Raw genomic sequence first — 13,661 nt, 5'->3', positions numbered from 1 at the left:
TATTTTAAAATATATATAATGTATTGTGGTTTCAAAATAATTTTTAATCTGTATGGTTTCTTCAATAGAAAAAAGGATGAAAAACTTTAGTTCGTAAAAAGATTATTTTGTTTTCAATTGTTCTAGACACGAGTCATTTCACTTTATTGAATTCCGTTTATGTAAAGACCAGACATCTGATTTAAAAAGTTCGTCACTTAGTGCTTACATAAGAACAAACGTACACACGCAGGAATGGCTCGCCTGTTTTACTGATCATGATTGACTATATAGTTAAAAATCTTAAAGATAAAGATTTTACTACAATCATCACATATAATCAGCATTATGAATGATCCAGTTAAATCACGTCAAGGTCGGATGAACCCTGCTCGACGAACATGTACATTTTACAATTCATTCCATACATCAACTTGACCAAATATAGTTGAACATTGCTGAGATATGGACGAGCACAAAAACTTAACCTTGATCACTGATGAAATGAGGTCAAGGTCAGGTGAATCCTGTCTGACGGACACGAAGACCTAGAAATGATCTCATATACCAAATAAAGTAATCCAATTATTATAATAAATGATAAATTCACATATTAACAACTATACAGTTTTTAAGCAGTTGCTGAACTCAACAAAGATACCAGGATTATAACTTTGTATGCCAGATGCGCGTTTCGTCTACATAAGACTTTCCAGTGGCGCTCGAATTGAACAGTTCGAAGGTCAAATCAAATGTGAAGTCGTAACATTCCGAAAGGTTGTGGTCTAAGGTAATCTCGGGAGTAGAAAACCCTTAGTGTTTCGAATAACTCAAAATTCAATATACATAAAATTTACCAAAAATAAACATATCAATGATATTGCATGTCAACACGAAAGTGCTGACTACTGGGATGGTGATACACACGGGGACAAAACGGCATCGACCCAGTGGTTGAAAAAACTTATCAAAGGTCATCGGGCTTATAATATGGTACGCCTGACGTGCGTTTCGTCTTCGTAAGATTCATCAGTGTAAAGACAATGAACATATGACAGACGATAATCCTTAAGCATGTGGATATATGATATGAAGTATCCAGGGCTTCTTCCTTCTGAAATATGAAGCTTTGTACAAATAGTTACGCCGGCGCCGCTGACTTAGCATTTCTATGTTTTGAGAAAAAAGTACATCGGTAAACAAAATTTCTACATTCCCTGAAAATAGCACCATTTTACATTTGGTAACGTTTTTGAGAAATCAAAATGAAACAAATCGACAAAAAAAAAGAAATGTTGTATGACGGCAGATTTTGCTGCGTTTTATTTTGGCGATTTTCTCGGTCTACCATATTTAAGGGCCATATATACCAATGAATAAATACACTAGAGGGAAATTAAGGAAAAGGGACCTAAATGAGCTGCTACAATCTATTACGACCAACTTTGCGATATATACTTGGAACCTTAGTTTCTATTAAAATGATACAAAGTTTTTAATTTATAATTGATTAAAAATAGAATTATATACTGAGGATTCATTATTATTCGTGGGATACCAATTTTCGTTGATTTTGTTATCAAAGCAGTCGATACTAGACAGACAGGCAATTTTATTTAAAATGTTCTAAATAGTCTTCAATGCATATTTAAGTTGTCCTCTTTGATTTTTTTCAATCATCTCATAAAAAAAGTGTTTGCTTACCTGATTTGAATACACTGTTTATACTTGTTTGTGCGAATATTAAACTGCGCACTCATAATTGACATTAATGTTGTTACTTTCTTTTTTTTTAGATAACTATTGCTTCTTCAGAAAGCAAATTATACATCGGGTTTCTGGGATATTTGAATCCAAACAACACGGACATGAGCGGAAATTGTTGTGATGACACGGTACCGCCATGTAAAGACATGTGTGACCTAATATTCAACGTTACTGTGCAGGGTATATCTATGTAAGAACTTCCTTACAAATTTAAAATATGTATTTTTTAGTGTATGTAGATTCTATTGACAAATGTTTATAACTTGTTTTTACCCATATAGTTCAATCCCCCACAACGTAATATATATTGCTAAGGTCATTTGAGTATTTTGTTTGTTTGTGTTGATGAATTTTGGTTGTCAATTGATAATTTGTTTGTTGATTAGAGCTCCACTACAGAGCGTCCTGTGAGATAATTGCCGTTAATGATTATGCTTAATTTTCAAAAGTTTTGTAGAGATTTTTCCAAAGCAGAACATATATCTTAATTTCAATTTAAAGAGTAAATTAAAAGCTCATATTATTCACATTATTCTGTTCATTGACCAGAAAGATTTGCATTATCTTAATAAGGAAAATATATTAACACAATTTTTATTTTACCAGTGAACAACAAAGCCGTAAACTCTCTACAAAACCAATAGAAAACAGTGCCGCTGAGCATTTTCAGTTGAGTAACAACAAAGATCCTGAAATAATCAACCCGCTAATGTTCACGTTTGCTACGTGGCCGGTGAGTTGAAATTAACAATTTTCAAGTTCACAAAATGTGAATGTAGAAAAGTGAGCAGAATTAAAAGAATCATGCATGGTCCATTTCCACTGAACTAGTACACATTTTTGTTTAGGGGCCAGCTGAAGCCCGCCTCCGGGTTCGGGATTTTCTCGCTGTGTTGAAGACCCATTGGTGGCCTTAGGCTGTTTCTTGCTCTTTGGTTGGGTTGTTTTCTCTTTGATACACTCCCCATTTCCATTCTCAATCTTATGATAACAACTATATACGTACGGTATGGATTGTAATGAATTTGGGTTCTAGAAAAATTTACATGGAAGTTTTTCAAAATTTCACGAGTCAAACTCTTAGGAACGTGAACGTAGTTTACAACGGTCGTATTTTTTTCCCAATGACAGCTTCATTCATATAAATAAAATAAACTTATCATAGATAGATACCAGGATTAAAAATGTGTACCCAGACGCGCGTTTCGTCTACAAAAGACTCACCAGTGACGCTCGGTTCAAAAAAGTTAAAAAGACCAAAAATAAATAAAAAATAGATAAAAATAAATAAGTATGCATGGCTATGTTGCAAATAGTACCCCCATGTACTGACAGTCCATCAATAATAAAACGTTACTGTACAAAAGGACTGACCGGCAACAGTCTTCAAAGACACCAGGCTTCTGATAAGGTTAGCTTTGACGCGCGTTTTATTTACATGTAACACTATTCAGTGGCGTTCGAATTACAACAGATGGAAGGTCAAAGCAATTTCCGTGTTGAAGAGCATTGAAAACCCCCAAAAATCCCAAAATTCGTGCCAAATTTGGGTATCTATGCGTAAGGATGGATGACCTTAGTGTTTCTAATGATTTCAACATTTTATGAACAGAAATTAAAGCAGAAAATTACCTCGATGATATTTCATTTCAATGATATTTCATATCAGCACCAGAGCCTTGGCTACTCACATGGTGATACATCCTTTGAGATGAATTAAAAGTCCACCCGGCAATGGTTTCGGTGTATCAACTCAGTGGATGTATTAAGGTCATCAAAGATACTAGGCTTATTATAAGTTAGTTAGGCAGAAGCGCGTTTCGTCTACAATTGACTCATAAGTGACTCATAAAACTGATGGAGCACAACAGTTTCAATGTTAAGGAGCATTCATAACATAAAACTTCAACAAAAAGTTGTGCCAAATCTGACTAAAGCCATCTATGTATGAGGGTAGAAACTCCTTATTGTTTCGAATGATTCTCACATTCTATGAACAGTTTGTATATAGAAAATGACTGCATCAAAGATATTTCATGTTAGCACCAAAGTGTTGACCACTAGGCTGGGAATACTGCCATTTCCAAATTAACTTGACAAAACGGAGACGTGTGATTTATATGAATATGTTGTTGGATATCTATCACCATCAATATCAGTATTTTTTATCTCATTATGCTTTCTTCTCAACAGTATGTGGTCAATATTTCGATCACAGTTCTTGATGATGACAACGGCGATGGAGGACTACAAATTGTCGACAAATTTACAGTTGCCTTAAATATTCAAAACCCATCTTGGCAGTATCATCATAAAAACGCTACTGGAACTAGGTCTCATTCATTTTCTTTGTAAGTACGTTATATGCCGTCATTATATCACATTGGTAATCTTTTGAAAGACTGGAGAAATAACAAATAAGGCATATTTATAACCACCTTCATAAATCTCTTAAAAGACATCTTTCACAAATGAATAAAGTAGCGAAAATACGTTAATTAAACAGAAATCTAACATTAAGAAAACAACCAATTTAACCTGCAGAAGTCAACATATGACAAACATGCACACCGTATGTCAAGTTCTAATCGTTTTAGATTATTTCACCAAAGTATACCATAGTTCCGCAAAAACACATACTTATCTAAAATGAACGAAAACACGACAACCACACCTGACCAGCTTTCTTGCACGAAAAGGAGTACTGAGATATGGTAAGATTAAATCAGCTTACTTGTCTCATCTTCACTGATATGATTTTAATCGGAGGAATACGTTTATGGTATAGACAAAACTCATAATAAACATTCAGCCATAGAAAAGATTTCTTTTAAAGAAATCGGTATTACAGACATTACAGACGGCAAAAACGCAGCTATGGGTCAAACAATACTAACTAATTCTTGATCAAAGAATGATTGAAATTTCTGAAAACTATCTCAGAGTAAAATATGTTGATAAGGATTAAATCTAAACCGATCTTAAAAAGCTGAATAATAAAACCGTAAGCCGTATTAAGTTTTTCCAAGGATTTGTACTTACTATACAAATTCTTGGTTTTTCACATCATTTTCAAGCATTTCACTGCAGAAAATTTTGAACTGCTCAGACTCTTCGCGTTTTAAACTGTTAAGTGGCTGGTTCGACTAGTGACCTGTCTAAAAGTTAAATCAGCTGCACTTGATTAACTGCAAGTGAAATGTATGAACAATATCGAATTTACCACAGACAATATATGAAAACTAAATTTTACTCTTAACAAGACTGAGCACTTTTATGTTATGATATATTATACACCATTAAGCCCAGAATGGCAATTTAAACTGATGTACTGTCGTATTCGGTAATGGGGTGCACCAAATGACAAATCATTGACGAAAAAGGATGTCGGGATTGTGGAATATAGACTATCACTTGTCATATGTTGCACAGATATTTTGTAACGGTCAACTAATTTGTGATGGCGTCCGTTAACCTTTCGTTGTGATTTTACAACGTTACAACTACGTACCTTTCTTGTAAGAAGCAACCTTTTATAAAAATCCAATTAGCATCACAAGATCTTAAATATCACCTCTTTCGTTTTATGTGGATATTTACAGCAATACTTTACTTTTAATAAAGTGAGAAAGAAGGCTTCTTTTAGATTAATTACAGACAATAAATACCATTACCTAAAACATAAATTGAAACTTTATAGAAAGTAAAAACACACTAATTTCTTTTCTCTTATATTATGACACTTTAAATAAAAAATGATAACATAAGTATATCATATAGTTTAACTGATAAAGAAAGGAAAGGGGAATTTAGCCATCATTGATTTTAAACCGTTACTGTGGCTATCTTTGTTTCTATCTTGATCTTGCGGTCAATTAAAAAAAATGTAACGCAATTTTTTGGGTTTAAATAGAAGACGGCCAAATCAGTGTTTCTACTGAAAATTTAACCCAATGAGAAATATTTGAAGAATTGACTGTTTCGTTTCTTTAGCACTGCCTACAAGGAAACTATTAACCACGAATTAGACAGTAGTATAACATACGACACAATATAAAAATAAGAAGATGTGGTACGATTGCCGAGCATGTTTATTGGGGGAAAACATCAATAGTTTACTACTATTATATGGTTTTCAATTATGGAAAGGCGAGAAAAGCCGTAAGCTTCCAACTAACCTCGAATCTAAACATGTTTTAAAGAAGTCATGTAGGTGAAGTTCAAGATGGAACGTTACAGAATATTTAACAGATATGATAAAATTTGAATGGCAAGGTTATAGTTATTTGTGATTTGAAATTTGTATTTTGTTTTAGATTGAGTATGATATTTCGTTATGAATGTCTGAAACCAATTCAAACTGTAAGTGGCTGCTTTAGTAGGGACTGCGTATTACATCAAAACGAATCCGAATGTATTAATATCCTGCAACCAAACAATCAAGTTAACACAACCGATATTGTGTTACAAACAACATCAAGTCCATACGAATGTGGGCGATTTGAAGTTCAAAATATGGGAAAGTTTCTGAATTGCACAACTCTAATGACAGATACAACAGAAAAAGTAACATCAGATATTACTACGCCAATGAATATTGAAGAAACAACCCAGTCCAATGAAATGACAACACAATTGAGTCAACTTACAGACTCGGTCACGACAACAAAACCAAACGATGATACAAGTACACCTAGTACAACAGATATATCAACCCAAGAGTTTTCTTCATTTAAACCACAAACTACGCATGTAGACATATCTACAATTAATCAAGGATCATCTGTGTCTTTAGTTACAAATAATTCAAAATCACAAGTAACCAGTGAATTTACGGAACCGTATACGTCAGTATACATAGTCACAACAATTGAGAAACACACTTCTTCAAGGTCATCTGCAAACTTATCATCGACAAATACAATCTCAGAATATAACAGTAAATCAACTACTGAGTCAATTAAAAATACTTTGTCATCAACGCAGGAAAATTTGTTGACAATTCAATTTTCTACAAATGATATGAACAAAACTGGAAGACCAAGTGGTCCAGGAGTAGTAAGCAGTCCCCCGACGCATTCTACAGACATACCCGATATTAATACAACGATAAAAGAAACAAACAGTGGACCAATGAAATATTGGCCTGGTATAGTTGGGGGAGTTTTAGGAGCTTGTGTAGTTGTTGCTGTAGTTTCTTACATAATATACAGTCGAAGAAGAAGGTGAGTGAAATGCAGATGAAAATAATGATCACATGTATCTGTTACGTAAAGATATTCACTAGTTGAATTACATTTGAATATTTGTACCTGAAATCTGTATTTATTTATTAATATGCAGTATTAAGAAGAAGTTGGGAGCATTAAAAAAAATCTCACTGTAAACAAATCTGTATCCGCCTGCACTGTGTCCAGCACCCTAGACCACTCGGCCAACTAAGGCTTTAAAATATAGATTTCGTTAGTCGAGTAATGCTATCGGTGTGAATATGTCTGTATATAAACAAATCATACCAGGCTTAAAATTTTGTACACCAACTGACGCGCGTTTCGTCTACAAAAGTGACGCTCGAATCAAAAAGTTAAAGACGAAGTTGAACAGCCAAACTTCTAATCAGTCACACCGAAATCTCCTGACCACACTATGCCAGAATGGGTGATTTGTGCTGAGCAAAAATAAGAATTGTCTCTCTTTTTTTTCTGTCCTGAAAATTACCAACCCTTTTTTTCATTTTCAGTTTTATTATACAGTATTATAAAAACATGCATTTTTTTTATTTTGTAGAATGAATAAAAGAAATAATGATATATACAATGTGAACCCGAAAAGATGGGTGCTTGAACCTCCAGAAGAGAATGGCACATCTGGAAAATCTGAAATAGCATTGGAGACTGAACAAGTTTGAAGATGAAAGTTAAAAAAAACTGTTCTTATTAACTGTGATAAGTTTCTGTGCTGTGGTACAAAATTAGCACTGAGATTGCGAGGGCGCAAGATATTTGCGTGACCATGGTATCATTAGGTCAAAAATATGGTAGTCAAGTTTACACTTAGGCTTATGGTATTTTCAGATACTAGTCTAGTAGAAAACTAATACAACTAAAAATAATGCAATTATCAATTTTAGACAATAACAGTTGTCATGTTTTGAGACAGTTTTTAGTTTAGAATATATAATTATTCACTAACCCGGTTCAACGGGGTAATTTATTAATCAATTTTTGCATACATGACAAGACAACAATTAAAAAACCTTATCATTAGTGAGAAGTTGAACAAACGAATCAATGGATGAAATGTAATCAAAGTTTGTAGTAACATGAATGTAGTGTTCATTACAGTTATATAATTAATTTTCAAAATCTATTGGATATTTTTTTAAAAACAAGAAAAAAAATGTAAATGAGAATCCTACATAGATTTTCTGCTGCACATGATATGAAGAAAACTTCATTGTTCGAAGTATGAAGTTACAAAATGTACTCATTCGTTTAAAGTCCAGTATGATTATATATAGTTAAAACATAAACATAAAAGGAAGAAAGCAAGGAACATTGGAATCTTTGAAACTTTAAAAGAATGTGAACGTTTCTGAGTTCATTTATATCTAAACACAAGTTTACGAGTATGTAGTATAACGAAATCAGAGTTCTATATTTTAATTAGATTGATCTAAACACCACTGTTCTTAATGTTTCTATATATTTGCGTTAATGTGTATACTGAAATTTATACTTAACAATATGTTTGGTCAAATCATTTTACCAATAACAGTGCAACATAGTACTCCTTTTTTTCAAACGTAGGTTCCAAATCGAATTGAGACGATTTATGCTCCAAAAAATTAAATCCCTTTTCGTTTTGAAGCTCTTTGTGTTTTCATTTATCTTTTCAAACTTTTGACATTGTTTATATCTATCTCTTCAAAACGAAGTATTCGAATATTCGACATAGTTTAATTTCGGTGGGCCAAACTAGCTTTAGCCTGGCATCCTGGCCTGGCTTCGAGTCGAGCAGTGATTGAAGATCCCTGGCTAAACTGGCTTCTGTAGCTTTCAGTTGTTATTTCGAACGTAGTATATTCTGTATGACTGATTTTGATTTAAAAGTCGTTTTGTTTTAAAGTGATTTTATGATGCTGTACATTGTGCTTGTATATTTTTTCGAGTAAAAAAAATCAGAACCTAACTTTAATATGTCGCTGGCGATTAAGTGATTCTGATTGAAATGTTTATTTTATTTAAATTGCAATAATAGTTGATGTTCATGAAAATCTGTCACATACTAGTTTATCATACAGCGCGGTAACATAATCAAAATTCAATACTTAGCAAACAAAGAATTATATCAATTCAAGATTATATATATTAATATATAATCTTTTTTGTGTTTGAAGAAACTAGGAAATTTAAACAGATAACAGAAATTACATATTATCGGCTGTGTATGAATCAATCAAGCTCAGACTACTATTAGTAATAAAAGTCTCAGCATCAAGAAATACTGGATCATGATCATTCAAAATATTTGTAGCATTCATCTGTAAATGTTCATAATATTGTTTTGAACTACTCATATTAATTAAAATATATATTTAAATTATATTGCTTCATTTAAATTGATTGTTGATAATTGCTGCCTAGGCCATTCAGTAAGTCGATTAAAATGACACAGAGATGTACCTTCCATGACCTGGAAACGCATCGGTAATCACATGGTAGCATGCTTTCCTCGTGTCGTGGGTTCTACCCTGGCTAGCCGAATTGCAATATATTCGAACTAGTAGTCGAACTTTTATAATATGATAAATACCGTATGTTTGTTTTGGCGTACAGTTGCCCATATTCAAGCTTTGAATTTGTGGCTAAAAACTAGAGCATCTAAAGAGCCTGTGTTGCTCACCTAGGTCTATGTGCGTCTCCATAGAGCACTCTCCAACATTGTGAACTAGAATAGAATTGATGATCTTGTATTGCTGATGGGTTTTCTGTTTACAGTTTCTATTGATCTTCTTTATATGGCAAGCCGTTGTGGAATTTATTCCCTATTTATTAATATTAAAAAATCATTTGTTAATATTAAAAAATATTTTTTAATATTAATAAATCGATTTTTTAATATTAATAAATATTTTTTAATATTAATAAATAGGTAATTTTTAATATTAATAAATGGGTTTTATTTATTAATATATGATATTCAATTTTTAATATTAAATATTCGATTTATTAATATTAAAAAATAATTTGTAATATTAAAAAATAGATCCTATTTATTAATATTAAAAAATCATTTTTTAATATTAATAAATCATTTTTCAATATTAAAAATTCATTTTCTAATATTAATAAATGGTCTTATTTTTTAATATTAAAAAATGAATATTTAATATTAAATATTCAGCTTGATTTTTTAATATTAAAAAATCATTTTCTAATATTAATAAATACGCCACCTATATATAAGAGTTGTTTGAGCGCTTTTATATACGATGATCATACGTTACTGCAAGCATGTAGCTGAACTAGATCAGTGGAAAATATGAATAACAAAAATATCTACGAAACACCGGCTTTTATCCTGCTATCAACTAATTGTTGCATAAATAACAAGTTCAAAAATAAAGTTTTGTTTATTTTTACTTGTATAAATAAAGCCTCTTGTACTCCACCTCCATATTGAGCAAACGGTAATGAGAATATTTCTGTTTCTGCCGTGACAGTTCAATTTCGATCAACTTCGCGGTTTAGCGGTTAAAACTATGTAGATTTCTTTAAAAAATGTAAAAATTCAGACTTGGATTTAAAAACTAACCATTAAAACGTCAGTTATAAATTGTAGGATATAAACAATAAATGTACATTGTCGGAAATACTAAATGTATGTGTACTCGCTACCATTGTTTTATATGTCTCTGTCGCTACCAAGGATTTGTATTGTCTCACTATACAAATCCTTGTCGCTACTAAGAAAGAAGAGAAAACCTGGAAAAGAGTTGCTGTCGTTCTGTTTCTAAATCTTGAACAAAATAAGTTTGATTTTAACAGGTAAATGTAATTACAGGTGACCAGATTATCAAAGCTTTACCTGTTATATTCATGATTTTGACATACGTTTAATTTCAATAACAACTACCCCCAATAAATGGCAAGCTGACATAACAGGAAAAAAGTAATAAAAGTTATTTTTATGACTATTCAAAACAATAAATTAATTCATACACGAAAACGAAATTTTGAAAGATTTATATTCTTACGGTTGCTGTTTTTTTTTTATCTTTTTCTCTAATCTTTTTCTCTAATCTTTTATTCTAATAATCACTTTTACATTGACTTGCATATTTTAACACACGACAAAAATCACAATCCAGTGCGGATAAGAAAACAGTTTTTTTGATTAAATTTAAGAAAGGACTTATCTTTTTAGACAATCAGTTGGGTTTTTTATTACTGAAATCTATAAAACATTTTTTTTCATAATATTTTATGAAAATACAAGTTAAAAACATTACTAAACATAAACATATTAATAAAAAGCTGCCCATTTAATAGAAAAACATGGTAATAAAAAAAAGGTCCCAGAAAATAAGCCTTCTACAATAATTATTGTATATTACCTCTATGTGGTTAGGTGACGTCCCATAATTAATTTAGAGCTCTTCAAACTAGACGAAGAACATTAAGAAAAGAAAGTTCAGTGAAAATGGACTTCACACTAAACTCCAAAACATATGAATAAACTAAAGTTAAAAAGCATACAAGACTAACAAAGGCTAGAGGCTCCTGACTTGGGACAGGAGCAAAAATGCGGCGGGGTTAAACATATATTGTGAGATCTCAACCTAGCCAATGTAGAATAAAGAATACGATATATGCAAAATATACAAGTGTTATAAGTCTAGACCACACAAGCGGCGACCAAAGACACCGGTCATCGTTAATTGATGTAAAAAAGGGAGATATAGAAACCATTTCATCCAAAAGGTATAAAATAAGAGAGTTTATCATAAATACATTTTTCAAGGCCATACATTTCACGGCATGATGATACACTTTTATTACAGTTACTTATCGGGGTTATCTAGACGGCAACAGGTATATTTTCATTTTCATCAAACAACCCAACGAAACATATTCCCAAAAGACAGCTGTACAGTCCTTTTTTCCTGCACCTTTTTTATTGCACCATGTGCACTTTTTGTTCCTCATAGCAATTTAAGATTCGTATAAAGTAAGAAAATTTCTGTAGATGCTTTGTTTTTGTCCAAAATAAAATTTGATAAAGCAAAGCATATATTGACATTTCTGAAATAGAGATTTAAAAAAATATTATTTCCTTACAAAAAAATGATTATAAGGTCCTTTGTGGTCCTATGTGCTACATTGTGCTTTTTTGTGCTCAAATGAGGTCCTTTGTGGTGTTTAAGAGACAACAAAAAACATGCTGTCATAGTGAATTGGAATGTAGAAAAATAAGTCTCAGAAAAAATAACTGTGTAAGATATTTTTTAATAAATTTGGTTTATAATTTTTAAATGTATAAATGATTTGGTCCATAATAGAGGTCATGCATAACTCTACCTATACCTCTATAACATGGCCCATGTGGTGAATCATTTACTTTGGCCAGCAGGTGATAGTTTATGTGGTCTTTGTGACAAACCAGACACCTCCTACCATATGCTTCAAAATTTTTACAGGTCTAGTGCTATGGGTAATTTTAGAGACCATGCCTACCTCTACTTCTGGTAACCGTGGGCCACATGGAAAATATCTTAGTTTGGCCAGTGGGGAATAGGAAAGTTGGCATATTTGCCATACCAGGATACCCAAACTCCCATTCTTTGCTGACACACACGTATGGGTCTAAGCTTTAATTGCTTTCAGACATGCCAACCTCTACCTCTATTCCCATGGCCCACGTAGAAAATCTCTTAATTTGGACAGCAGGCAATATAAAAGTTGGACTATGCAACATTCCGGGTCCCCATTAACCTTTGCTGACAAACTCGTACAGTTGTAGGGTTTTAAATGCTATATTCCATTTTAGAGACCATTACCATTTTCTAATACCATGGCCCCAATGGAGATTCTCTTAGTTTTCCCAGCGGGCAATAGTAGAGATAAAACAAGAATATGTCCATAGTACACGGATGCCCAACTCGCACTATCATTTCTATGTTCAGTGGACCGTGAAATTGGGGTAAAATCTCTAATTTGGCATTAAAATTATAGATCATATCATAGGGAACATGTGTACTGAATTTCAAGTTGATTGGACATCACCTTCATCAAAAACTACCTTGACCAAAAACTTTAACCTGAAGCGGGACGGACGAACGGACGAACGGACGCACAGACCAGAAAACATAATGCCCCTCTACTATCGTAGGTGGGGCATAAAAATAAATTGAGGATGGAAATGGGGAAAATGTCAAAGAGACAACAGCCCGACCATAGAGCAGAAAACAGCCGAAGGCCACCAATGGGTCTTCAACACAGCGAGAAAATCCCCCTTCAGCTATGTGCCATACAAGAATACCCCAATCCCCTTCTCTTTCCTGACACACTCCTAAGGGTATAAGTGCTATGGAACATTTTAGAGGCCATACCTACCTTTATTTCTGGTACCTGCTATAACTATAGGACATTCAACAAGTACCTGCCATGACTATATGATATTCAACAAGTACCTGCTTTAACTTTAGGACATTCAATAAATACCTGCTATAATTATAGGACATTCAACAAGTACCTGCTATAGCAATAGGATATCCAACAAGTACCTGTATAACTATAGGACATTCAACAAGTACCTGCCATGACTATATGATATTCAACAAGTACCCGCTATAACTTTAGGACATTCAATAAGTACCTGCTATAACTATAGGACATTCAACAAGTACCTGC

General features: G+C 32.7%; 1 protein-coding gene across 1 annotated transcript; it reads left to right on the top strand.

Annotated features, from left to right (window-relative positions):
• Window positions 1-3,959: 3,959 nt before the first annotated feature.
• Window positions 3,960-9,367, top strand: LOC127733157 (location of vulva defective 1-like). Its single transcript, XM_052242495.1, has 3 exons — window positions 3,960-4,097; window positions 6,063-6,971; window positions 7,534-9,367. Exons 2-3 carry the CDS (start codon window positions 6,070-6,072, stop codon window positions 7,652-7,654), a joined length of 1,023 nt encoding a protein of 340 aa, XP_052098455.1. The 5' UTR covers window positions 3,960-4,097; window positions 6,063-6,069; the 3' UTR covers window positions 7,655-9,367.
• Window positions 9,368-13,661: the final 4,294 nt, after the last annotated feature.

Source organism: Mytilus californianus, unplaced genomic scaffold, assembly GCF_021869535.1.
Source record: "Mytilus californianus isolate M0D057914Y unplaced genomic scaffold, xbMytCali1.0.p SCAF_3, whole genome shotgun sequence".
In the NCBI taxonomy this organism is placed as follows: Eukaryota; Metazoa; Mollusca; class Bivalvia; order Mytilida; family Mytilidae; genus Mytilus; species Mytilus californianus.
The sequence above is the reverse complement of the archived record's forward strand: the minus strand, read 5'-3'. Positions and strand labels throughout refer to the sequence as shown.